Genomic DNA, 26626 nt, shown 5'->3' with positions numbered 1-26626 from the left:
AGTTGTGAAACACTTGCCACTAGAAAAATGAACCGTTGAACGAATCAGTTTAAAAGAAGAAACCTTTAAACACTAATTACCAATCTCAGGAATCTTCTATCTTCTCTCATTATAATAACAGCAAGATGGAGAGTACAGAGGAGTTCTACAGAACACTGTGCTCGCTGGAGACTCTTCGGTCAGGAAAGAAAGGATTCTTCTGCGACTTCAGTGACTGCGTGATGAGTGTCGTTGGTGAACAGTGGATCTCGAAGGTGTTTGGACGACTGAGTAACGACGAGGATAGGATACGAACCATCTTCACTGATAATAAAATAAAGGCCACGGTGGTCGAGACTCTGAGCAGAGCGAAGCCCTTGTACAGGGACAAGGATGCAAACACGTCGAGGGCGAGGAGACTGGAAGGATTCGTCGCTGCCACTGCAGGGGAACGAGAAAAGGCTCTGCTGCTTTTCAGCCAGGCTGTTCTTCGGGCACCTGCTCCAGGTCTCCTTTCTGCAATATGGCAATCTTAATAATAATGATGATGACGATAACGATGATAAGGTTCTTACCCCTACTGCCTCTTCCTACTTCTTTTCCTTTTTATTATACTTCAGGAGTATGTACGACAATCGATCGAGGACTCTCGCTACCACTGGCGCTACTTGGGAGAGCTGAAATCTTCATGGCCTTGAACGAGCACGCGTTGGCGTTAGATGACTTGGCCCTAGCTGGAGAGGTCGATCTCCCGGATCAGTTAAAGTACTTGGAGAAATAGTATTGGGAGTTGGATAGTATTCCTCAAAGTTAAAGAAATGGTTTTGGTAGGGTGGAACTCGACAGAAAAATGGAAGAATGCAAGAGAGTCGTGGAAGCAAACCAAAAGAGCCTCGTCTCCAGGAAGGAGCTTCTCGAGAGGAAGAAGAACTCGCGTGTCACTGAAAGTAAAGGTAAGATTCTTGAAGAATGAGACAATTCTTAAGTGGGAAATATAAAGCAAAACAAGAAGAATAAAAAAGTAGCACAGTTCTTACTCCAGAAGTTCGTGAATTCTTCCTACTTCCCTTGAACCTCTTCACCTAAACAGTAGCAAAGCACTAGGTATCTTCATCTCTTCATCAATCGATTCCTCTCGAATTTCGTTTCCTCGCAGCCCTACCCCAACTAAGTGGAGGCGAGAACCCTGAGTTGCCTGGTGCCTCAGCTCTCCTGGAAATCCAGGAAACAGCTGCAGCAGGCAAGCAAGCAATCGCAAAGAAAGATATATCAGTTGGCGACACACTGGTAGTTGAAGCACCTCTAGCAGCTTGCCTGCTACCAGACTATTTCGGTACCCATTGTCACCATTGCTTTACAAGGTGACTGTCAACACTATTTTTCATAATTTTAGTATGCAAAGAATGGATGGAAAATTAATTAAAAAATATCTTAGAGCGTTGTTAGGAATGAGATGTAAATTAATTGCATTGAGTTAGAGAAATATCTATAAAAATTGTGTACCTATGCAAATGTGTTATCCTTGCAGACTGAGAGGCCCCATAGGATGCCCAAATTGCAGCAACGTCGCCTTCTGCAGCAGAACGTGCAGGGATGCAGCAATAGGGAGCTACCACAAGTACGAGTGCAAAATTCTGGCGCTGATGATAGGTAACGAGGAGAACGTTCCTCCTTCGAAGCCCCTCGAGAGAAACTGAAAGATCGTTCTCCTGGCAGGCTCGGGAATGAGCGTCCTGAGTACACTCGCTCTGCGAATGGCCACCCAAAACGGGCTAGGAAAATGTTTGAAGATCTGCCAGGCACTGAGCCAAAGGAAGGTTAATAAAAACGAAGAAATCATGGAAGCATTCCCAGGGACAGAAGCAGAGACAGAGGCGAAACTCAGCAAGTCAGCGAAACGACGTATGAGAAGGAAAAAGCTACGTGAGTCTAAGTACGGGGAAACCCTTGATTCTGAGAAGTTACAAGGAAACTTAGAAGAAGATAGGATCGATCTGAGAGCGTATGAACTGGTGACGCATGAGAAGCAGAGGACAGATATAGACTTCTTGGAGAGATCGCTGATGGCAGCGTTCCTGCTCAAATGCCTGCAGATAGTCGGTTTCTTTGAGAATCCTTCGAAAGACAATGGTATAACTTTTCCCTGATGTCTTTGTGTAAATTTCTTTTCCTTAATTTACTCTCAATAGTGATACAAAAAATTGGTGCCTCAAGAACCGCCGAGCGAGCAGGAGATTGCTGTTGGTAGCCTGCTACTGAAACATCTTCAGGTATTACAATTCAATGCTCACGAGTTCTTTGAGACGAGACTGAGGACAGACCATCGATTTCATGGTAGTAAGCCTGTCTATCTTGGAGTGGCTGTTTACCCTACAGTCTCTCGCTTCAATCACGACTGCTATCCAGCGGTAACTAGGTAAGGAGCAAGGACCAATCGAGTCCTCGCGTAGTGATAATTAAACTTGCATTGCACTACACTCAACTTTTACGCATTTAAAAATTTGCAAGGCTCATCTTTCGAAGAAAATGTGAATTCTTTTGCGCAGGTACTTCGTTGGACCAAACATTGTGATTCGAGCGATTCGCAGTCTACGACCTGGCGACGTCATCGCCGAGAATTATGGGCCGATATTCACGAAGAAGACCTTGCAGGAGCGCCAGAGAACTCTGGCTGGAAGGTACTGGTTCCGCTGCCAGTGCACAGCCTGTTGCGAAGACTGGCCAACATTTGATACTTTGACCAATGATCTTGTTAGACTGAGGTGAGTTCGTTGAGTTATGTGATCATCTGAGAATCTTCTATAGTGGCTACTCGCGAGAGGACTTTGATATTATAGTTTTCATTGTAGATAATCTCTGGGAGCACTCTTAATGCTATGAATAGTGATGAAGTTGACTCTGGAGAGCAGCTTGTGATAATTATACTGTCAGGTGGTCATGCATGTTTAGTATTAACCCTAGGCACCACGAAGTGAGGTCACTCCAGGACCCTAACACTGTTTTCTTAATACAGAATTTTCAAATATTTAAATTTTCGAATTTTCAAATATTCAAATCTTCAAATCTTCAAATTTTCAAATATTCAAATATTCAAATATTCAAATATTCAAATATTCAAATATTCAAATATTCAAATATTCAAATATTCAAATATTCAAATCTTCAAATCTCAATTTACAAATTTTTAGCTTCTTCATACATTTGTCTCAATTTCTCGAGTTCCAGCCCAGGAAAGTCTCTATGTGACCATACCTTGGCACGATAAGACTTAACCCATGAGCTATCCCCACAAATCAAGATCAGGGGACCCAGTAAGAGTTACGTATCGTGGTCCTCGCAGGAAGCAGATACCCAGCGCGAGGCGCTCACAGAAGCGTGATAAATTCACAGGCTACGAGGGGTTATCAACCGCTTTTTAAAAGCCGCTCGAGATTGCGCGCGCGGTGACAAGCCAGCGCGAGTTTGCGCGATTTTCCGTAAAATTTTCTGTCTCGGCCCGCTTCGCCGCGACGTCAGCGATAGACGCGGTCTCGATTCGCGCGGATCGCCACGCCCTCCGCGATTTCGACGGGGCAACGCGGATGCGTCGAGCGTCGCGACGCTCCTCGCGATAAGCGCGAGATGGAATAGCCCCCGCCCGCCTCTATCGAAGAAAAACCAGCTCGAAATGGGAGAAGAATTATCGTTTGTCCTTGAAGGCGGTATTTTGCGCGACGCGCGGAAACGTCCGGAAACGAGGCGACCCTGCTCGACCTTTCTCGCTCGGCTAGATACGATTAGAAACCTACGTAATAGTCGTAGTATGCCACGTACAGGCGGTTCGCTTTCTTGTCCGATAGCGGCGGTAACAAATGCGCAGAAAACGTGTTAGTCGCTTGGCAAACGGGAGCCTCGCTGTGCACCAAACGAGTGCAAAGCGATTCGTTAAATAACATAAAAACGCAGATAAAATACGAAACAATTTTCCAATACAATTTAGTAACACAGGATATTCTGTGATACATTAGGGAGTCATGCAACTGTATCACCTGAATTTTTCTGTTAACTATTTGTTACATGAAAAAGTATTGTTTGGTGCTAAAAGTATGCTCCTTTTGATACCAACAACTTTCGTTTAAAATACTTGTTCAAACAACAAATACTTTAGAACAAAATTTAAGTAATACAGATGCGTAACTCACCCTGTATAATTCTCCCTGAACGAAGGATGCCAGAAGGTTGCCAAAGTCTGTAAAAAAAGTACTCCTTTTGCTATATGTTATAGGTGCCCCACAGATGGGTGCAGCAAAGTCTACCGTAAACCGCGAGAAGGGAGCAAACCTCTAATGTGCTCTGGTTGTCAACGAAAAATCGATTTACGGGGACAGGTAAATATCATTCGCGATTGTGAAGAGTTGTACGACCGTGGATTCAAGGCAATGGACCAGGAGCAGCCAGAGAAAGCGCTGGAGGCGTTCTTTCAGGCGGCAGGAATGTTCCACCGAGTCGCAGTAGCACCCCACAGGGACACGCACCTCGCAGAAATCGCTGCGAGTGCGTGCATGGCTGACGCTGGCAACACCTGGCGTCCCAGTCCTCTTTGATCCCTCGTTCCCTCATACATCTGTAAAACTTGAAGTTTGAATTTGGAAAATCGCAGAAAAATAAACTCGCAACACAAGCTATTGAAGACGCGTGAAATTGGGCGACTCGTATAATTGTTAAACTGTACCAAAGTTTGTTAATAAATAGCAGTAGAATTGAAATTATTTGGCTACAGAGACCTTCCTTCAATCTCCTTCGATTAAAGAAATTTGATTCTATTTGAAGAGATATTATTGAACCAGCGAATTGAAGAACTGTACGAATCCAACAACCACATTGTTAGATATTTATTCTGAATTTGTAGTTCTATGCATTTTGCATATCTGAACTCCAAAGTCAGAATGTATTTCCACTTTGTTTCTGTGTGACTTAACATACTTTGACTCACGAGTCCATAGTCTGAAGATTACAATTAAAACTAGCTAATTTTGGATTTGCACTGTTTTTCCATTCACCAACTCTATTATGTCCACCGAGCCCTTACAGTAGTATTTGTTTCTGCCAGTGCGATTGGCAATGTCCGATTTCTTATCTATCGGGAGTTTCTGACAATGAAATGAAGGATTTCTGAGGAAAGACTTCGGACGATGAGTTCAGTGGAAACGAAAGACAGCCGCTGTTCAGTTCGTGTGTTTTGCGATTTTTTTGGCATTTATTTTTTATAATGCACATGTTTCGTGAAAAAATTAAATTCCGTATATGAAATTAGCTTTTCAAAGTTTCGCGTTTCGGTACAAAATTCACTGGGTCAAGGGGCTTCTGGAATGGGATAAGGAGACGAATAGGAACGAATGGTAGAGGATTTGGGACGAGGTGGGATAGTGGATCCAAGGATGGGCGTCACGGGACGCGACGCGACACGACGCGTCCAGCTCGCGGCCGCCGAGATCTATCTTCGAGGGACCGACGGTCGCCTCTTGATTCTTTCCCTTTCGTTCTTGTTTTTGTTTTCCATCTGGCTCGTTCCATAGCAATCGGGCCAGATCGTCGGGATCTTCTCGCGAAAAACTGAATTGGAACTAATTGACTGTCGCAAAGTGGTACGCGCGTTGTGTCGCGATCGTTTCTATGCGCGTCCTCTGGAAAGAACGCGATCCTCGAGGGCTCCGATTCCCCCAGGGGACGCGACGAGAATGTCGAGAGCAAAGTACGATCACTTTCCAACGTTTCACGATCGAAGAGCGAACCGTTCGCTTCCCTATCGATCGCGGCGCGCGAGTTTCAAGAACCTCGCCGCCAGCAATTGCGTTCCCCTCGGAGCTCGATCGCCGATCGATCGTGAACGATTTCGATTTCTTCCGCTGCGACTAACGCGCCCGAGCTTGCGATCGCGGTCGTGTCGCGCGCTTAGCGATCGACGAGCAAGCTGACAAGCGCGCGACGCGAACCGAGGCGATCCCGAGGCACCGCGTTACAAAATCACCTTTTGCGCGCGTACGTTAGCCCGCCCCGACTCTTCCTTACTCGTACAATTTTTCTTTGCTTCTGCGTTTGTTTTAACTCCGATATTCACTTTCAAACACATGCATTGTTCTTTTTTCGCATTCAATTACAATGTTCGCCTCTCTGGGCGTTACTTTCTTTCACACGTTTCCTGGTTACCGAGGCTTTCCCTCTCCCTCTTCTTCTTTCAACTCGCTTTTTTCTCTTTCCTTCTACTTTGTACTTCGTGGGAGTGCACAATCACGCTCACTGGAATTTACAATGGGACGCCGTGAAATCGGCGAGACAACGATCGCACGTCCTGTTGATCGAACGTATATATATTCTAGAAATTTATTCTCATACTTGACTCGTATTCTTGGTAGAGCTGTTGATTCATGGGATGCTTGCTTCAACATCCCCACAGATACTCGAACCAATAGCCCTAGTTCTTAATCGACCACGAAGAAACGTGATCGCGCTTCATTTTCTCCCACTTGGCACTACACTCATGCGCACACTCTCTTTCTCCCTCGTTTCCACCGCCTCGCGGTTTCGAACCCTACCGCGGAAGAGCGAAGAACGAACGAAAACGCAATTCTCTCGGTGGAAACCGCGAATGTATCTTTACAGAGACGCAGCGATAGCGGCAACGGACGCTGACGACGACGATGGCGATCATAAATAAAAAATAAAACAAGAGATCTGTTAGAATATCGAAACGAAAGGAAATCAACTCGTCACGAGTCGCGTGAAAATTTTCGAAGCCTTTGGAAACAAAATTGTATATTTTATTTTTCGACCATAGAACTACAAACTAAAATTTAAAAAAGTAATTTCGCTTCCGTACAAAATCATATAAATCTGTCTTTGTATCTCTCTCTCTCTCTCTTTCTCTCTCTCTCTCTCGCTCAATTTCTCCCTCTCCCTCCCACGCTCCATTGACAAACCACGGGTTTGCATTGTCAATCGAGTCGTATCAAGAAGACTGCGATGTCCCAGAATTCGGCGTTTTCGCGCGAATAGTCTGCACTCCCGCGCATCCTACAAAAGGCACCGTCAAACAGGAAATCGCCGAGAGTTAATTGTAATCGTCGAGAACTCGTATCTTTCGTTACAACGCCGGACCCACCAGGGGCACCGGATAACTGTCACGTTATCGCTACAATCGATCATAAAAATACGGGGCACCGATAGAACGATTGAGCGAAAAAAAAAAATCCTCACTCGTCGCCGAGTCGTCGAAACGAGGTCCGAAAATCTAAACGCGACGACACGGCGGTTCTTTGGATCGAAGCTTCGCGTCCAAGGAAACGAAAGAATTTCGAGAAGAAACTGAAACGATAAAACCGTCACGGTCACACATAAACGCGCTTATATTACTCGCAACTCTGTGCGACGCGCGTTTACTCGATTATACAAAGTAGAATAATTCCACGGTTATCGGACTAAACTCAAAGACATGTACGCGTAAAACGATCGAATGCGTCTCGTTGAAGAATAAATCAAAACATATGAAACAATGAATACGCAAAAACAAGAACAAAAATACCACTTTCGCCCATTCGAATTCGTATCGTATCCCATCACCATGTTTAAACGCTTCTTCCCTCTCGTCGTCTGCATCGAGAACAGTCGCGACTCCTCGCGCTCCTGTTTCAGCTATCGCGACGTGCACCACACCGCCGTTTCGTCGCGACTCACGGAAATCGAATGAAACGGGCACGATTTTACGCCCTGGACGTTTCACGAAGCGAACGTCGAGATCGTAAAATTTGTTACCGCGTCCGTTGCTCGTTCCATCGTCGTCTTACATCCTCGCGATAAGACTCCCCGAGTGTATCCTCTTCGAGACGATTTTGCTCGCTTCATGAGGAGAGTGTGCACTGGTGTTTCTTGACTTTTTTCTTTTTTTTTTTGGGTTTTTTTATCAATTGTTATATTATATTGTTGTTGTTTTGCTGTTGTTGCTGCTGCTGCTGCTGTTGCATCGGTGTATAACGGGTGTTGGTGTTACATATTAAAGGAGTGGTTTTGTCGTAGTGGTACCGTTACTCTTGGTTAAGCGGTGCTTTCAGTAGTGGTGTTTTGGACCGGCTGACTCTCCTGCAAAATACACGAGCTTATTAAATTCGTTCTTGTCTCGATTCGCCAGGAATCGAAAAGCTGTTGCTGGTATCAGAAGAATGTTAAGGTGGGTCTACACTACATGTTATATAACAAAGTTTTTAGAAAACAGAAAAAAGACATTTCTATGACATCTCTCTTTTCTATTCTCTAAAAAGTTATATTACTTTGTTGTATAACATGTAGTGTAGACCCAGCTTTAAATTCGCGCGGATGAAATGCAAGCCCGTGGATGAAATGAAATGGTTAAGATTCCTGCAACGTGGTTCCTGGCTAGGGGTTCAACGCAACACGAATGTAGACTGAAAATGGCGAGAAAGAGAACAGGTAGCTACAGAAATGATACCCAACGTGCAGAGTGAACCGAAAAGGGGTAAAGGGTAAGCATCAAGAGGGAGGAAGAAACGAAGAAAAATAAAGCCACGTTACCTGTGGAGCAGGGGCAGCGGCAGGTGCATCCTTATCTTTAGGTGCATCCGACTTCTGCTCCGACTGAAAAGAGTACAAAAAGATACGTGCAATAGTGTGTGTGCCAAGCGCTACGCCACTTTACAGACGACTCGTCAACGGACCGGACACTCGCTATTTTTACATAGTCGTGTGATAAAGAAAAGAAGAATAGAATCTAAAGGGAAGAACAAACAACCAGGTACAGTTTCTAAGAATCAAGTACAGTCGAGGATAGAAGGCAAAGCGTGTGAATGATCTTAGAAGACAGAAAAATATAGAAGGAACATTTCCATCTTTCAACCTACTTTTAGGTTAATTCGTGCAAGATCAGCCCCACAAACTTATTAAAATTAAATCTACCAGCTTTTTAACAAAATCGGTCAATTATTGAAACAAGACTGAAGGTGACAAGCCATATTGATCTAGCACAAATTTTCCTCAGAAAAAAATTGCAAGTATTCCCTCTGTATCTTTCTTTCCTTCAAGTGAATGATTAACAGAGGCAAACGTGGCTGATATGTGCGATCCGTCGACGACGAGGCAAGTATTTACATGTGTACTGTACGGAAGGAGAAGCCAAGGATTCAAAGAACGGACGATGCAAAACCCCCAGACTAGCGTTACTCTAATTCAGCGGCAACCGTTCTAATATTATCGCTCTTTGAATCGCAATGATCTCAGGTGGGAGGAAAAGGAACCATGATAGAAATAAATGTGATTTGGGCTACCTTGACGTGTAAATCGGAAGCTTCAGGGAAAGTCTTGGCAACCGGGACTCGTAGACGTGGAGAAATAGGAACAGGACTAGGTTTGTTGTTCGCGTATCGTTGATTGGGTTTGCTGATCACTTGCTGGCTACTCGTTGGACGAGGCTGGCGCAGTCCTCGCCTCTTATACCGCGGTCGAGGCGGTCTTTGGAGACCGTCGACCGTCGATGCGCCACCACCTTCTTCGTCATCGATTACCTATGTTCGACAACCGTCTAATTTATCCGCTGATCTCTATATAACACTGAATAGGGCGTAGGACCAATTTGGTGACCCTACTTGAACGCCGCGATGACACCCAAAATTTAGGATTTGTGTCCAACTGAATATGATGATAGAGGTGTGAAGCTATGCACAGAATATCACATTATACCATGGACGATTTTCGCGTTATTAAAACCAGGGGAAATATTTACGTAGCCTGTTTTAACTTAGACACCCTCTATATATTATTCAATTTTAGATGTCATGGCTACCTTTCAATTGGAGCACAACGATCGGTGACCATGCTCTATCCAGTGTCATGTAGAGATCACTTGATTTACCCGATTCCAAGAGATGGACAGATTCAAGCAATGACGCCAAGGAGTCAGAGGAAAGCGAAAGGGGATAGCGTGAGCGATAATCTATAAACTGAACGGTTCTTGCGACACTAGTATCACTAACAGCAAGTCCGAAATGTCCCCTTTCGACTTTGCTTCGCTATTTTACATGCGACAGAGATAGGAGAACTATCGCGCGTGACAGTCAAGTCGCTAGACTGGGTCCAGGTGTGAATAGAGGTTTGTTACCATCGAGGTCCACCGTGTATCGAGATGATGAAAGGAGAAACTGAGACGCGAGAATAGGTGAAGATACCAATGATACAGTCCACGCGACAACAGAGTGAAGGAAAGCGTGAAGAGAGGAAACGGAGAAAATATAACAGACTTTTACTTGGCCGTCCTGGCTGCGAGGACGACGCGGTGGGCCACCACCTCTTCCTCCGCGGAAGTTGCGGCGGAAGAAACGGCGGGATGGACCACCGCGACCGCGACCACCGCCGCGTGGTACACCTCCTACACCGCCTTCGCCACCGGTACCCTCGCCTCCTTGCTCGCCACCTTCCCCGGAGTTGTCACCCTGCGGTTGCGCCGACGGGCCGGACCGTCGAGATCCACGGTAGTATCCGTCGTACTGTCGTCGAACTCTGTAACGTCGCTGCTGACCGCCACCTTCGCCGACGTTTGGCTCATCCCCGGTCTTTCCTTCCCCTGAAAAACGAGCTTTAGTCAGTCACGCAGAATAAACTATAGAAAGATAGGCAGACTGCGGGTCTTTACTTTAAGATACTGTGTCTCGATTTTAAGTTGAGTACACTTTTACTATTGCAGCCCTTTAAATCTGAGAGCATGTTTGTCGTATTAAAAAATGCAGAGTTTGACGAAACGCACTGACTTCTTAAAATTTTTTGGGGGGATGCCGTTTGCAGGAGCACAAAGTTCGAACCTTCCTCTTCAATTTAAAAAAAAGATCAAGTCGCTACGATTTTTTTTCGCGAAGTTAGAGTAGTTTGAAGTAACCCTTGCATTTTTGCCATGTATTGGAACTATCCCATGCGCTATCAAAATGCAAGGGTTACTTTAAAGTGCTGTAACTTTGCGAAAAAAAATCGCAGCGACTTAATTCTTTTTGGAAATTAAAGAGGAAGGTTCAAACTTTATATTGCTGCAAACGGCATTTCGAAAAAAAATTTTGCCAAGCCTGTGCATCTCGTCAAACTATGCAATTTTCAATTTGACAAACATGCCCTCAGATTTAAAAGACTACAATAATAGGGGTGAATTAAACTTAAAATGTAGACATAGTATCTTAAAGTAAAGACTTCAAGCTTTAATTTAAAAGAAAAATCATGATCCTATGACTATTTTTCGCGGAGTCATTGTCGGTCAAAGTTGCCCAATTTTTGCCCAAAATTTGTCTGTGTCATAATTTTTTAAGCTGTATATTTCTAATTATCAGACCATACTGTCTAAAATATAATGGGATTTTGTAATATGTAACATACAATAATCAACATACCAGGTTCGTAACCCTCCTGACCTTCTCGAGGTCTGCGTTGAGTTCGAGTGTTCCCACGTCTTTGATTGATGTACCAGTGAACTCCGCGATATCCGCGTCTTTTATCGGCAGCGTAAGGTGAACCCTTTACCGCTTCCCCGGAAGGACCAGTAACATTGGCCGCTTCGTGACCCTTCTCGCCTATCACTACATCGAATTCGACCACTTCTCCGTCGCCGACGCTACGGACGGCCTTCCTTGGGTTGTTCTTCACGATAGCCGACTAAAGGCGCACCAATTATCGTCAGCGATCTTTCCACTTTCGATCCAAACTACTACAAAACTCTAAATATACTCACTTGGTGGACGAACACATCCTCCTTGGTGTCATTCCTGAAACACATTAAAAACAAATCCCTTAATAAAGAATTCACTTTCAAATTTCAATTTAAAAAGACATTGTTTTTTAGATAAGTCACAACTTTTGATAGAATTGCTGTCGTATGCCTACAGTTAGTTTGAACTAGACAAAAAAACTCATTTAGAGCGCAAAGTGGTTAGCCCTCGTTTACGACCTAGACCATTCTTGGTTTTGAATTCTCTTCTATCTCTTGTTTAAAAGAATTAGTGTAACATATAACAATAAAAACTATTAGATGAAATTCCATTTAGTGTGAGAATTTTATGTACAAGCTCCATCACTCAGAATCTTTTCCAAAACTAAAATAAGATACAATGAGCACGATCTCGAAAACGCATAAATTTGCCAATGAAACAGAGAGACTATATCGAGGAAACTGTAAACGGCGAGCAGTAGCCGCGAATCCGCGGAGCAAAGCAGGGAGTTGAGAGGTCGTCGAACCCTAGTCGTCTGCCACGGGACAGAGAAACGCCCGTGCGCTAAACTCATCCCCCACCCTTTTCCCTCCCCCTGCTCCGCTGCTTCAACTAGCCTGATGGAGAGAACGCGCAATCTAGCTCTCCCACGCGTCGTTCTATGAGGCTGGGAGGAAGCAAGATTTTTGCAAGATTTTCGCTAGACTTTCGCTGAATTTTTGCTACATTTTCGCTAAATTTTCGCGAGATATCTGTTCGTCTCGGGACATGGACCCAGAATGCGTCGAATCAGGATCCAATGGGTGTCCGGACGTATTTTGCTCTGCCACCGTCTGGGGTTTCCGTTTCCGTGCAAAATGGCACGAACAACGGAGCGAATGAACGGTGGCGTTTCGAGAAACTCGATTAGCTAAGGGCTCCGTGTAATCGCTGATCTTTACGCGTACGGCTTCTCCACTCGTGTAATTCCGCCTAGTTCCGTCTACTTTCGGCGATTAGCTCTACAGATCCCACTGCCGGCACGCCTGCTGAGACCCCTCGTTCGTTTCCCCCTCGCTAACGCGTAAACAATGCTCGAGCCTCGCAACGCTGGCTACTGACTTCTCCTTCAACACTTTGACTGCCGTGTCGACCATATCTGTGGTTGTAAGGCAAAACGACCGAAGGTAAATGTCCCAATAGTTGACCATGTCCGGATACCTAAACACTAACGATAGTTTTATTCAATTTTAGACCTAAATACTAATGTATTAGGTATACCTAATTAAATATAAACTCTAGTATCATAAAATAGTATTCTCAGTTTCTGGGATCTCATAATTAAAGTATCGGGGTACACAGTTTTAGGTTGGTTACTTACTGGGATATTTGACATCTTAAGCGTTTAGGCATTGGGACATTTACCTTATGTCATTCAGTGCTCCCTTTCGTAGGGACACTGTTTAATAGAAACAGTCTTTCTTTAAAGTTAGAGCTACCGTGCCTGTGGTCGAATTTTTAGGGAATCTATCGTGGCGCTCAGTGTTAATAAAGTGTATCGTTGACCAGGCATAGGTGGTCGCGACGAGAATGCCTTGGCGAGCGGCCAAACGCGTAGACGGAGAGGGCTAGAAATAGCCAAGGGACGATGCACGAATCGCAGCGGCGACTGTACGTGCCGAAGCTTCTATTTCGCCAACGACGGCCCTCCGTGGCCTGAACTTGCGCCCTGCCTCAAGAAAACTCTGCTCTCGCCAATGCTTCCACTGCCACGCCAGTCTCCTCCGATTCTCTATCGAACATTTGCATCGCTGATTCGCCTCGAGACACTATGCAACCTCCTACACGCACCTGCATCATTTTGCATATCTATATCACATCTCTATTAGCAAAATGTGGCGGTACGCCACGTGTAGCCACTGGGGTGTACCCCGAAAATGATTAAAATACACATGAGCCACGAGGCTGCAGTCAGTGAAGACTGGATTCAGAGTTCAGTGAAATAATAGATATAAAAGAAGAGTACCTGGTCAAAAATAGTGTATAGTTATACATAACCAGATGTTTCAGCTTTCCTATGATTCACTATCTTTCAGTTTATGCTAGGCTAACAAGAAGTTCCTAAAATTGGAATCACAGTAATCAGTTACACAGAAATAAAGCCTGTATCAAGAGTCCTCATAGCTTCAGCTTTCTCTTCGAGTGCCCTATGTTAAATTAATGAATACTTTATTCCTGGGAAGCATTGTAGTTCGATCTACGCTAGCAGTGAGTGTTAAACAAAAAATATTCGACGTTCTTACTAACCTGTTGATGAATCCGTATCCACTCTTTACGTTGAACCATTTCACAGTCCCGGTCACTTTGTTAGCTGAAACCAAACAGAAAAGCGGAACGACTTTGGTTAATGCAGTCAATTCACCGTGAAACGTTCAATTACATTATGTACTATCATGGAGAAACCGATCGACGATTACCTTACGGATTTTCTTCTCGTCAAAAGGGAAACGTTTCGAAATCGACTGCGTTCGAAAACAGACGTTAACGCCTGTTAACGTGTTTACTATTTTCGAATTCTATATTTACACACGCTGTAGGCTTGAAACGGTTTCCGTTTCGAGGTAAACGGTCGTATTTACGAATCGACGCGTCCGCGATCGACCCGACGAGCGATTAGGGTCGTCGCGCGACGCGTGTTTACACACGAAACGACGTTCAGCGTCGTTAACGGTTCCACGATCTCCTCTGTAATCCCTTTCTACGATGAAACTTCTTCCCAGAGTATTCGTTAACAAATGCGCGCGCAACAGAGGCTCTTCGTTGAAAAATAAAATTGTTCGTTATGAAACAGGAGTAAGCCAGAAAGGGAACTTTAAGTTAAACTAATCTTTCGCTATTTAGGTGAACCCTTAATTACTCTTATGGGATTCTAACGACCTTTTACTGGTTTATTTAAATTTAATTTTCAAATTCTATTAGATTAGAGACAATGAAATAGAGACAAGATGTAAAAAATTTGTACGAAGGTTTGCGAGTAATTAAGGGTTAATGACCTCCATAATGAACTCCAAGAAAATACTTTCACAGTGTTCGATATTTTCCGAAGCATTAATGAACCAACTATTAATAAAACAATTATCAATCGCTTAGTATTATGAAACCAGATACATGTGATTGCTACCGCGTAATTTTATAAGTATATGAATTAATTCTGACCGATATCCTGATCGTTTTACTTTCTTATTCAGTACAAGAGATAAGAGATTTAGTTTCTTTTGAAATAAAAATAATTATCAGTTCTTGCTTATATCTTATTTTCCTCTTTCCAGAAACTAAATTTAACCTAAAATACTGTTCCATATTGAGATCATCACGAGCTCAATGTGGAATAGCGGAATTCACTCCAAGAATAATAACCGATACCTCAAATTAAACCTCCTAAGAGATGAATTCATTCAGGGCAAATAGAATAACTGTACTTTATTTCAGAAACGCATACGCTTCTAATAGATTTAAACAAATCAAAGACAAAAGACAGTAGAGATTTTTCTACTGAATATCTACTCCCTAAAGTTTCTATTGCTTTTTGTAATTATACATGAATTTAAAAAATAACTGAAGATACACATATTGGTCAGAATTAATTTAAGAGGTTAAAAATTGATACCACAATATTGCTTAAAACTCACAATATTAACCCTTTGATGACCGAACGATTTGTTTTAGCATCTTTCATTCATATTTCTTTAACGCAACCTAGACTCCCAACAAAAAAAATAGGTGACACATATCTGTCTCTTTAACCACGAATGGTTAACCTTTTCACACCACCTAATATCTAAAATATACAAAAACTAGAAGGTACTCATATCTACTGTCTTGAACCTACCCTACCGGTCACCTAAGAAACAAAATATATCAAACGATGCGAGAGCAAGCTACATTTCCGGTTCGCTCCAAATGCGAGCACCCTCCAGTGAGGTCACCAGAAAATCTCTGAAACTTACGTAACCCGAGGGCTCGCGGTACACAAAAGCCTCGTGCAAAATCGTGCGAAAACTACCGGCAAGAAATTTCCAGAAGCATCTCGTGATGTAACGATGCTCTCGACCCGTCATTTCCGCGGTGATACGACGCTCGAATCGAGAACGGGAGCAGATAATAGAGAAACAAACTAGAAACACCCCAGTCGGAGCCATCGAACTTAAAATCTACTATCGCTACAAACTCGATGATACATAACCCCCACATTCATCCTCGACTTCAGTGAAGTCGAGCTCAGCTCAAGACTAGTCGTAAACTTATCTCAGAAATAAATTTCTTAGATTACAGTTCCTTAGACTAGCTTAACACGCTCACTGTCCCACGCTTCGCAATATAGTACACTACTGATGGTAATGGCAAGGAGGCATGGCTGGACAGTGAACGTGTTAAAGCAGCTCTGACTCCTATTTCGCGAGCTTATATCAAGGCAATATGTATTCCCTCCGTTTCGACGCGCTAGCACAGCCCCGATTCTTCATCGCTGAGACGAAGCTCGGGGCGCCAGTGAGCCCAGGAGGAGAAGTAACATCGCTCGAGGGCACGCTGCACATGCTGCACACGCCACAGGGTCCACACGGGCCACACACAACGCAAACGCCGGCCACATGCCACATGGCCGTGCGTCTGCTGCCCCTGGACGCCATTACACGCGGACGGTCCTCAGGGACGAGCTCTCGCCTCTCTCTTTCTGTTCCATTTTTTCGCGTGGCCGCACGCGGCAAACGGATATATACGCGGGTAAACATTCAAACGTTCACTCACCGATGACCAGCTTCTGCTGTACAGCCTTTGGTTGTTCGGGCTGTTTTTCCGGGTCAGCCATGGTGGTGGTGTTAAGGTGTTAAGACACGCCGCTGCCGAACCTAGATGTTCCCGTCTTTCTGGTCGTGGTGTTGGTTCCCTTCTAATGTTCCCAACATGGCTGCGCCTCCAGGCGACCGTGCAAACATCCTTCCCGTCTAACGAGCCCGCTGATTGGTTGACGGACAGAGCGACTCGGCCGCTCGGCCAATCGCCGACTGAGTTTCACGGAACAGCGGTGACGTAATTCGCGCGTTACTTCCTCGCTTTCCTGCTCGTTCGCTCGTCGCTCGCCACCATCCCCGCGAAGCAATGCTAGATTCTTCGAGTCTAGGACCGAGCCAGCTTGGATTTTTTTATATTTTTTGGCGTTTGGAATAGGCCTCGCGATTTTTTGACCGCTTAGGCCAGACCGGCGCGAGGAAGTGGGGTATATTGGTTTTGAATTTCGCGGCTGACAGTGGTAGTCAAGTGGCGGTTTATATTGCACTTGGGAAATTATATTTTCTTTGTATTACATTTTCTGTTTTCGTATTAAATTTATTTAGGTGTGTTGATTCGGTTTGAAGTGTTTTTGGAGACTTTGGTACGCTTTGAGAGTAATTTAGTGGGTTGTAATGTTGGATTTGAAATAGAGGAAACCTGCTGCGCCCTCGTTTTTGATTCGTTGACTTAGCGTTCGCGGGAAATTTGAAAGAGACCCGAGAATGGAGAGGAGTACTCGACGCAAGGCGTACGTTTAGTTCGAAAATATGATTTATTCTTTTTCAAATGTACCACAATCGTAACGGTATAAGCGTGGGGATCCGATATTCACGATCACGAACGCGCGTAACGATTTTTGTTGCATTATTTCGAAACATGATTAGATATTTCAAATGAACTGCACGAAAGAAAATGTATGTAATATTGTGATTTATTAAAAAAAATTATGGAACCGTTTATCGCGCGTTCCGAGTATTCAAAGTTCCACAATTAACCGATAGAAATGAATTGCAGCGCCCGCGCGCAGGGGATTGAAGATCATTTAATTGAAATTATTCGAATCAGTCGGTGATTGTATCGCAAATATCGAATGAGGCTGGAAGAGCTTTGGAATTCATAATGTTAGCACTTTTTAGCCCTCATGATATCATGGGAGTACATCTATATGAACTATAAGACGCATTCACTCGTTTTGCATTTTAATTTCAACGTTTCCCTTGTCTTTCTCGATTCACTATATAGTATAACGTAGCCGATCCCCTCACACCCTTTCGTGGAAATTAAATTTCTACTATCCGATAGGATGCAACGTGTAATCGTAAATTCCACGTGTTCTTATGAATGCAGAAATACGTTTATTCTTTAATCAGAAACAATTATACGGATACGGAGAAATAAAACCAAGGGTTTCGTTGACATTAGCTTGAGATATATACAAGAAGCGCACTGTTCGAACTAATCGAGCGTTGTTGATCAAGACAACTTTGTCAATTACCATCAATATACTGTTTTATCGAAGTGCCAAGAATCAACGCACAATTCTAGACGTTCCGTTTCTATGTATGAAACTGAACGACTAACAAAAACCTATGTCAATTTGTCGCGTATGCATCGCTTCATTTAATACTAAATACCCTGATCTCTTTCAACAGAAACGTTCGTCGTTTTGTCGATAAGCTATAGCTTTGATTCTCAGCGATTCGATTAATGAATATTAAAAGTTAAACGATGCACTTACGGGTGGACACGCTTAACAGTTTGAACCCTGAGCGATTGAAATATAATGAAAAGTAGAAGGTGACACTATCGTCGGGGTCAAAGTGTTAACTTGGTTTTTATGTGTAAAACGACCGCGCGTTTTTTGGTACGTGTTTGTTCTGTTTTCCACTCGTAACGGATACCTATGTATATATATATATATAATGTAACTTAAGCAGACTTTAAAACAGTAGTAGATAAAAATCTGCCACAACGTTTTTATATGTACATGGTGAATACATTTAACAATAGCGAGAAATGTATTTTTAAAACAATAACCAGTTCTTGGTTGAGTAGATACTTCGGTCTCAAAATCTAATAGCCGTCGCTGTTTGCCCAAAAGATACAGAACCGATAAGAACGTTCACCATGCGATCTTCGATTAGAACGTTACTAAGATATCGAGTGCTGTACGGATAAACTGATTTTCGAACGAGAAACGTTCCATAGAAAGATACTTGAATTTACATTCTCCATCATCTTGGCTTTCTTGAACGAGCGTTCCTTGGTCTTGGCGCGGTGGAACCACTTCCGATGTTGAACATGCCAGCCGTCGACGCGTTGAACGTTGGTGCGCTGGTCGTCCCAAAGTTGATAGATGGAGTGGTCGTCGGAGCAGAGAAATTGAATCCTGCAGTTGCTTTTAAACAAATACATAACATTAGTAACAACAATCATACATAAAACAGTAATAACAACATGTAGTAACAGTTATAAATCAGTACCTGGCTTCGAAGTAGTCGCGCCAAACTGAAAAGGTGCAGAACCAGAAGCAGCAGCAGCATTGTTTGCGTTATTATTACCAAAAGAGAACGTGCTGCTTTGCTGCGGTGACTTCTGATTCGCTCCAAACGTGAATATATTACTCGTGTTCCCACTGCTTGCATTCGCTGGAGCTGATCCAAAGGCAGGAGCAGGGGCAGAAGCATTCGGCGTTCCAAAGGCTGAAGTCTGCCCGCCGAAAGGCGAAGGCTTGTTGTCAGCGAACGCAGATACGCTTCCAGGAGTACCAAACGTGGGAGCAGCTGTGCTCTGTCCGCCGAAGACGCTGCCTGATGCAGGGGGACTGAAGGGACTGGTGCCAGCAGAGCTCCCGAAAACGGGAGTAGACACATTTTCGCTGCCAAACATGGAAGGCCTGCTACCAAAAGGCGTGTTAGTTTGGGCTCCAAACGCTGAAGTTGTGGTACTGGGTGAACCGAAACTGGGTACAGTCGCGTTGCTGGAAACATTCGCAGACCCAAATGTAGGCGCAGTGGTATTGCTGGGAATATTTGTACTCCCGAACGAGGGTGCCGTCGTATTGCTGGAAATATTTGTACTTCCGAACGTGGACGTCGTTGTGCTTTGAGATCCAAACAGTGGCGTGGCGTTGCTGCCGAAACCTCCTGCGACGCTTTTGAAACCTTCGTTTGGAGGCTTCATCTGCCCAAAAATATTACTCGTTGCGGCAAAGCCGGGCGTCGAGGTCGTCGAGCTTGCATTGGAGAACAGATTGCCGCTTGTTACGGTTACTGGTGGAGCAGATGTACTGACGGCGCCGAATATCGGCGTTGACGTTGTGCTGGCCACTCCCGTGGTACTTGAGAAAACTGGTAACGCGTTCGCAGACGTCGTTGCTTCAGGCGCTTGGCCAGTGTTCAAGCCGAAGACTGGCGCGGCTGTGGTTTTGGGCGTTAGAGAGGCAAACGTGGAACCAGTGGTGACTGAAGTTGAAGGAGCGCCGAAAGTTGGTTGGCTGCTTGTTGTTCCGAATATCGACGAGGTGGTAGTAACAGTATTTCCAAATATGGATGTGTTTGAGCTGAACTGTGGAGCAGCGCTTGCTGCTGGCGTTGCAAAGTTTAAGCTCGGGTTATTATTTACACCACCAAATACTGTTGTGCTGGACGGTGTAGCTGTCATCGCGTTGGTGGTGCTTGTTACACTGCCAAAAGAGAAGCCAGGTTTGTTGGTCGACGGTGCTGCTGAAGTGGCTGCACCGAAGGTGAAGCTTGGAGCTGTGTTGGATGACCCAAAAGTGGCTGCTGTGGTTTTTGCTATAGAGTTGAAGGTGTTACTGGTCGCAATACTTGGCGTACTGTTCTGTGAAGGTGCAGTTGTAATCGCTGTTGCATTACTAGTAGTCGTTGCAATACTAATCGTCGATGTTGGTTGGGCATTCGCTGGATTTCCAAATACACTGGTACTCTGCGAAGAAGGTCCTGTCGAGCCGAATACAAACATATTGGATTTAGGAGGCTGTGTATCGCTTTTGTTTCCAAATGTGAATAAAGAAGTGGATGTATTGGCAGGTGGAGCTGTCAAGGAAACAGTTGGAGGACTAGTAGTAGCTGCACTATTCTTGAAAGATGTAATATTCGTGTTACTAGTAAAAGATGTGGTTCCTATGTTCTGTTGCTTATTTTCCACAGTAACTGCAACAGTCGAGGTTACAACGTTCGCAGGCGTCGAAACAAACGCTGCATTGTTGGCTCCAAATGCTCCAAGACTCGATGCAGTAGTCTTCACTGGCGCTGCATTCGTCAATTCATTTTGATTGGCTGCGGTTGTAGTATTAGGCGGAGCACTGGTCATTGGTACGAATGAAGATTTCGGTGTGGTACTGGTGAAGTTTCCAAAGAGACCAGCTGCAGTGGAAGTGGTGGTGAACGAAGGAGTAACAGAAGTCTTCTCGTTCGATGAAACAGCGCCAAATGTAAACGTTCCAGGTGATGCAGTGCTCGTTACTGTAGTCGTCGAAGGAGGTTTACCGAAGTCAGAACTTTGTACGCTTAAATTAGAACTTGTTGGAGTTGCATTCGAAGGGGTTAATGAAATAATACTGGAGATAGGTGTAAATGCAATTCCAGATGTAGTGGTCGTTGAGTCTGGTTTAGAAATTGGAGATTTTTCAGCTTTTGCTTCGGAGCTGTTAATGATTGGAACATTCGAAACTTCCTTGTTCGGTAAAGTAAAGGCTACATGTTTCGGAGATTTGACAGTGGATTCTTTTGTACCAGGACTAGGTATTACAGCCGATGTAGAAATCGGCGTAGTATTAACGTTGGTCGTGGTTGTCGATGAATTAAGAGTCGCGCATGTAACAGGACACGGGGTAGACTTAACTACATTTACTTCTTCCGCTTGGATCACAACGTCTGGATTAATTTTGCTGGCTGCTGAAAATGTATACGATTCGTTATGCACTAGAAATGATTATACATCAAATTATACTTAACATAAATGTCTGTCGTACTTACCTTTGCCAGATATGGCGTCGAACATACTCTGAAGCCTTGCCTTCATACTGGTTTGTCTCATATCTGTTATATCTTCTCTTTTAATTTCTTCCACATCATCTGTAGTAAACTTCGCTCTAATGTTACCCTGTTCTTCGACCAACATCCTTAACTTCTCGTTTCTTTCTGGTTCAGCTCTCATGAACAGCTTACTTGTCAATTTCACTGACTCAGTCGACACAGCATGTTCCATGGCTCGATCGCTTCCATTATAAGCGCTCGTAGATATAACACTTACATCTCTGTCCCGCATATGATACTCAGGGCTTTTATTACTTGTTTTGAGGATTCCCTTTAATGGTGAATGTTTGTTTATCTTATCAGACGAGCCACGTAGATCTACGTTTCTCTTTTCTACTGCGTTATGACACCAATATTTTGCATCCACATTTTGGACTTCTGGTAATGCTTGAACCTTGTCGGCTTGTACACTTTCCAGAGATTTGAAGTGTTTTTCAAAATCAGGTGTGCCGCTTCGTGAAAAATCTCCTGTGAAAAATGCATGAAAAACTCTTTAAAATGACGTAATATTAAAAGTAACGTAATAATTAACAATCTTACGTTATACTTACTGGCTTTTCTCTTAACACCGGAAATAACGTGTTTGCTCGAGCTGAGTGAATTTAAAATGTCAAAGCAAGATGGTGTTTTGGTTCGTTTCGTAGGTCTGGCCGTTTTATTTTGGGGAGATATATCTTCCTCAGACTTGGAAGATTCATCTCTGCTCCTTTTTTGTTTTGTTTCATCCTGCGCTTCGAACTCGTCAGTAATGATACTTCCAGTTCGTTGCTTTTTCGCTAAATCAGAAGTGACGTCTTCCCTCGACGCATGTCTCTTTAGCGACACTTCTCTAGTGTCTACAGTGGCTAGTGGCGACTCACAACTGTTCTCTGTGTGATATAAATTTGATAAAATGTTCTGTTTCCCACTCTTCTGAGAATAACGAACAGCATCTGGTGGAGCTACTCTAACAGTAACTGGTGTTCTTGTCTTCACTGACTTTATCAATGGAACTGGACTAGCATGGAGATTAACTTTCGGAAATTGTCCTACACGATACTGAGACTGATGAGTTAACTTGCTGTTAGCTTCTGCTGCATATTTTGTTAACCTAGTAGTAAGTCCTGGAGAAGTTACGTCATTGTACACTCTGTAAATTGAATAAACACATATTTAATAGAAATCCTAATGCTATTTACAATGAATTGTTAAAGTATAAGAAAAGAAAAAGCTTACTTTGGATCAATATTACACCTGTTTGATGCCAACAAAGGTCCACCAACAGCTTGTACACTTTTTCCCTCGTTAATTTTGGGGGATGCCTTGGGACTTATACTAGTGCCCCATGGTGATTCTTCCGGCCCAAAATATGTATTTTCATTCTGGGCCAAAGTATGATTCTGCGCATAATTAGGAAATATTCTCTTTGATACAATTTGATCAGGCAACAATTTAACTGGTTCATTTTCCAGCTCCTCTTTACTCCTCGGAAACATTGGCGTTGAAGTATGTTTAACAAAAGGGCTATGGTTATACGACAAATGATCAGAGTCATGGTAAAGCTTATTCTCTGACCTCACATTATTCACACTAAGCTGCTGCGCTGATCTCGTAATCGGACTAAGCTGCGCGATCGTACTAAATCCCGGGGAATTTCTTCCGATTGGATAAGGATCGGCACTTAGCTGGTAATGTGATCCACGACGTCTATCCATTGTAGTTGAGGTTAGGAATCGTTCTTGAAACCGACGACTCGTAAATTCCCACGATGTGCAAGCGTACCGATAAATGTGACCGATAATGCTCTCGAAGCTCGCACGAACTTCAAGAAATATATACTTGCAATAACCGAAGAAGAGGAACGCATGCGGCGACAATAAGCTGTCGTTGATGACTAACGAGTAGCATGCGTAAATCGTCAGAAATAAGAAGATCGTGACGACGAGAATCGGTCCCCAGACGTTGTACAGGAACACACACCCACTCAACACACTGACTAACGTAACGACAGACCGATTCCCTAAATCCCACATATTATTTCAAACAAATAACCTCTCCATGTTTGAAAAGAGCACACTCACCGAATCACCGGAACCTTGCTGCGCTAGGATCAACGACATTATCGACGTAGCAACTACTACGTAGTACTAAATATAGTCTTGTCTATACAGGCGCTCACCCAAAATTCCTACCGATATTCTCCAATGGAAATTCCACGTTTCTTAGGTTAATTAAACGACAGCGAGCGAATTCCCGCGAAATATTTTACCGAATTACTGCGATTGAAACTTCCGTTTCTGTGGAACAACGTCGAATGGCAGGCATCCGTTTCGAAATCACTTAAAATTAAAACGTTCACGACGCCACCTATCGTTTCGAATTTTTAACGTTTTTTTCCACTTGACGGTTATTCATTTTTGAAATTTGAATAACGAACGATTTAATTATGTTAGAGAAAATTATATACAAACTGTATTACATCTTATTTATAGTAGAATGTTAATCAATTTTAGAAGCCTCTTATTTTCTATTAAAATTAAGTTCTTCAACGCTAGTATTACACTACCGCGCTCATCTTATTTATACACTTTGGTTATGTTACTCTGTAACGTTATAGAGGTCACTATAGAGGTCACTAAACTAGATAGAAGCAGTTCTACGTATTCCCACTAGATGACTGAAGTTTCTTGGTCCATAAATCAAAGAAAGATGCAAAATAAGAGCAATACTGTTTTTTCGTTTATAACCTTAAATTAATCACGCCTCTTCTACGAAATAAAAATTAATGAAATAAAACATTGTATTGTTTTCGTTTTTAATACATATCTAGAAAAAAATGGTTTTTCTGGGTGTACAGTTATTTAAGAGAAATAAGGGTCCCGATGAATTCTGGCGAAAACGACAAATATTTAAACTTGCTGCAGTATGTAAATTATTAATTAGAATGTTTAGAAATTGCATATTGACGTAGTAATTAATTATTGCAATGGAAATGCTTTTTATTTACAGCATTTTCTTGGAAGGAGAAGAAATTGTTATAGCTTAGCTATTAGAGGTGTACATAAAGCATTGTTAACTTCTACAAAGGGAAGGCAACTTAAAAAACAGGATATGAAAGAGGTAAAACGTAACTTTGTGTTTCTGCTTTGAGTGCCATTTAATGGAATGGTTGTATTTCAGCTCTGGGAAACTAGAATAGATGCTGCTTCACAGGAACATGGTTTAAATCTAAAAACATTGTTCGAAGGATTAACCAGATGTAACATTTTACTTAATCGCAAGTCCTTAGCTAATTTGGCTGTATGGGAACCACGAACATTTAAAAGTTTATCTGATATTGCATGTGCTAAAGCAAAACTAGGTGGAATTCGTGATGTTGCCAACAATCCTATGCCTGAAAATATTATAATTAAAGGTTTAGTCAGTAAGTAAGCTATAAGGATTATTATATGAATAAATAGTGACATTTACATTTTGTTGTGACATTTATTGTATTACTCTTGATTATATATGTACAAGGAATATATTTCTTTAGACAGAACGAAACAAAATACTATACACTTTGTTGCTGGTTAGAATACTTTTCATCACAGCAACACGCTCTTGATATTTCTCTAAGCAAACAACAAGGAGAAAAATATAAGTTAAATCTTTAAATCTCTTAAAATATACATGCCTAGCATGTATTAATTTAGGAGCAAGTAACTTTTGTGCCATTAGAGAATACTTGATCTCACTGTTTAGCATTAACAATTTGTACAAAGTCAGGTTTCAGTGAGGCTCCTCCAACTAAGAAACCATCAATGTCTTTCTCTTTTGCTAGGTCTTTTGCATTTCCTGCTGTTACTGATCCTCCATAAATGATCCTAACAGTTTCAGCAACAGTTGGACTAACATTTTTAGAGAACCACTCTCTCAGTTTCTCATGCACCTCTTGAGCTTGCTGAGGTGTTGCTGTTTTGCCTGTTCCGATTGCCCACACTGGTTCATAGGCAACCACTACATTATCCCATGATTTAATTTTATCTGCAATGGCTTTAGTCTGCCTGAATACTACTTCCTCAGTTTTTCCACCTTCACGCTCTTCTAATTTCTCTCCAATACATGCAATCACCTTTAGAGTAAACACATATGCATAAATATGCATATAATTTAAGAGTGTTGATTATTTTTCATAAATAGAAATTTCTATTACCTTCACCCCAGTTTCCAAAGCATGTGCCACTTTATCTGCAATCAATTCGTCTGTCTCACCAAACACATTTCTACGTTCAGAGTGGCCAAGAATCACCCATGGGATTCCATTGTCCAAAAGCATAGCAGGGCTAATTTCACCAGTAAATGCTCCCTTTGCAACTTTGTACGTATTCTGTCCACTAATACTGACATTATCAGGTAATATACTCTTCGCGTATGTCAAATATATCGATGGTACCCCGACGACAACCTCTACAGTCACGTTATTAGAATTATTAGAATTGTTTTTTAACAGACTTAACCTACAGATACTTCATCCAGAATTAAAAATTTAGGTAACAGACGTCTTAATATTCATAAAAATTTAAAAATTATGGATGATATATTATACAGAATGAACGTACCAACATTTGGGTCGAGGGGTCCGGCTTTTAAGAAAGCAACAATTCCATCTATTTCACTTTTCGTGCCATTCATTTTCCAATTACCACCAACAAAGAATTTACGACCCATGGCTTTACTTTGTGTCAATCCACGCAAATTATTGAAGAAAACAGAACTGCAATTTGCCTGCGAGTCTAGAACAAATTTCAAAAATGCTTCTCTGACCTTCAAGAGAACGGAAGGTGAATTTAGTCACGTCCTTCCCAACCTCATTTCATGAAACCCCCACTATTCTCGATTGCTTTTTCCCCTTCCTAAGTACTACAATATTCAAACAACCAAAAAGTCATTATTTCATGCCTCAACATAAATATACTTTTTCTTTTCCCTCTAAGGGTAGATTTGGGTATTAATACATATATGTATATAAAAGATTTTATTGAAATTTAACCTGAACCTATCGGAAATTTACGGCATCTCAGATTTGGATTT

General features: G+C 42.7%; 5 protein-coding genes and 1 long non-coding RNA gene across 13 annotated transcripts; 2 read left to right on the top strand and 4 right to left on the bottom strand.

The window, feature by feature from the left end:
* The first annotated feature begins 12 nt into the window (after positions 1-12).
* LOC143182149 (protein-lysine N-methyltransferase SMYD4) lies at positions 13-4724 on the top strand. The gene is made up of 9 exons (XM_076382969.1): positions 13-486; positions 600-744; positions 811-932; positions 1136-1340; positions 1508-1629; positions 1696-2109; positions 2194-2395; positions 2526-2741; positions 4244-4724. Exons 1-9 carry the CDS (start codon positions 126-128, stop codon positions 4560-4562), a joined length of 2106 nt encoding a protein of 701 aa, XP_076239084.1. The 5' UTR covers positions 13-125; the 3' UTR covers positions 4563-4724.
* Positions 4725-6862: 2138 nt separating this feature from the next.
* Positions 6863-16649, bottom strand: Yps (Y-box binding protein ypsilon schachtel). 4 transcript variants are annotated; one of them, XM_076382982.1, is made up of 7 exons: positions 16491-16649; positions 13992-14055; positions 11729-11762; positions 11391-11652; positions 10260-10582; positions 8542-8604; positions 6863-8091 (listed from the first exon to the last, which is right to left on the bottom strand). In XM_076382982.1, exons 1-7 carry the CDS (start codon positions 16549-16551, stop codon positions 8047-8049), a joined length of 852 nt encoding a protein of 283 aa, XP_076239097.1. In that variant the 5' UTR covers positions 16552-16649; the 3' UTR covers positions 6863-8046. The 4 variants fall into 4 exon arrangements, with proteins under 4 accessions (XP_076239097.1, XP_076239106.1, XP_076239115.1 ...); XM_076382991.1 differs by having other exon boundaries at positions 10266-10582; XM_076383000.1 differs by lacking the exon at positions 8542-8604.
* LOC143182173 (uncharacterized) lies at positions 12564-13260 on the bottom strand. 2 transcript variants are annotated; one of them, XR_013002403.1, is made up of 2 exons: positions 13110-13260; positions 12564-12912 (listed from the first exon to the last, which is right to left on the bottom strand). It is a non-coding gene; the product is annotated as an uncharacterized LOC143182173 (long non-coding RNA). The 2 variants fall into 2 exon arrangements; XR_013002401.1 differs by lacking the exon at positions 13110-13260 and adding an exon at positions 13066-13098 and having other exon boundaries at positions 12564-12905.
* Positions 16650-18476: 1827 nt separating the features above from the next.
* LOC143177619 (uncharacterized) lies at positions 18477-23827 on the bottom strand. Of its 4 annotated transcripts, none has more exons than XM_076375698.1 (5): positions 22790-23827; positions 22126-22703; positions 21515-22042; positions 18998-21433; positions 18477-18903 (listed from the first exon to the last, which is right to left on the bottom strand). In XM_076375698.1, the coding sequence occupies exons 1-5, from the start codon at positions 23584-23586 to the stop codon at positions 18749-18751; spliced, it is 4494 nt and encodes a 1497-aa protein (XP_076231813.1). In that variant the 5' UTR covers positions 23587-23827; the 3' UTR covers positions 18477-18748. The 4 variants fall into 4 exon arrangements, with proteins under 4 accessions (XP_076231813.1, XP_076231788.1, XP_076231797.1 ...); XM_076375673.1 differs by having other exon boundaries at positions 18477-18912; positions 22790-23824; XM_076375682.1 differs by having other exon boundaries at positions 18477-18912; positions 18998-21430; positions 22790-23824.
* Positions 23828-24130: 303 nt separating this feature from the next.
* Positions 24131-25151, top strand: Mrpl20 (mitochondrial ribosomal protein L20). Its single transcript, XM_076376627.1, has 3 exons — positions 24131-24476; positions 24563-24673; positions 24734-25151. The coding sequence occupies exons 1-3, from the start codon at positions 24390-24392 to the stop codon at positions 24983-24985; spliced, it is 450 nt and encodes a 149-aa protein (XP_076232742.1). The 5' UTR covers positions 24131-24389; the 3' UTR covers positions 24986-25151.
* Tpi (triose phosphate isomerase) lies at positions 25139-26410 on the bottom strand. Its single transcript, XM_076376219.1, has 3 exons — positions 26155-26410; positions 25749-26002; positions 25139-25667 (listed from the first exon to the last, which is right to left on the bottom strand). The coding sequence occupies exons 1-3, from the start codon at positions 26261-26263 to the stop codon at positions 25287-25289; spliced, it is 744 nt and encodes a 247-aa protein (XP_076232334.1). The 5' UTR covers positions 26264-26410; the 3' UTR covers positions 25139-25286.
* Between the last annotated feature and the right edge of the window lie 216 nt (positions 26411-26626).

This window comes from Calliopsis andreniformis, chromosome 1, assembly GCF_051401765.1.
Source record: "Calliopsis andreniformis isolate RMS-2024a chromosome 1, iyCalAndr_principal, whole genome shotgun sequence".
NCBI classification, from domain to species: domain Eukaryota; kingdom Metazoa; phylum Arthropoda; class Insecta; order Hymenoptera; family Andrenidae; genus Calliopsis; species Calliopsis andreniformis.
The sequence above is the reverse complement of the archived record's forward strand: the minus strand, read 5'-3'. Positions and strand labels throughout refer to the sequence as shown.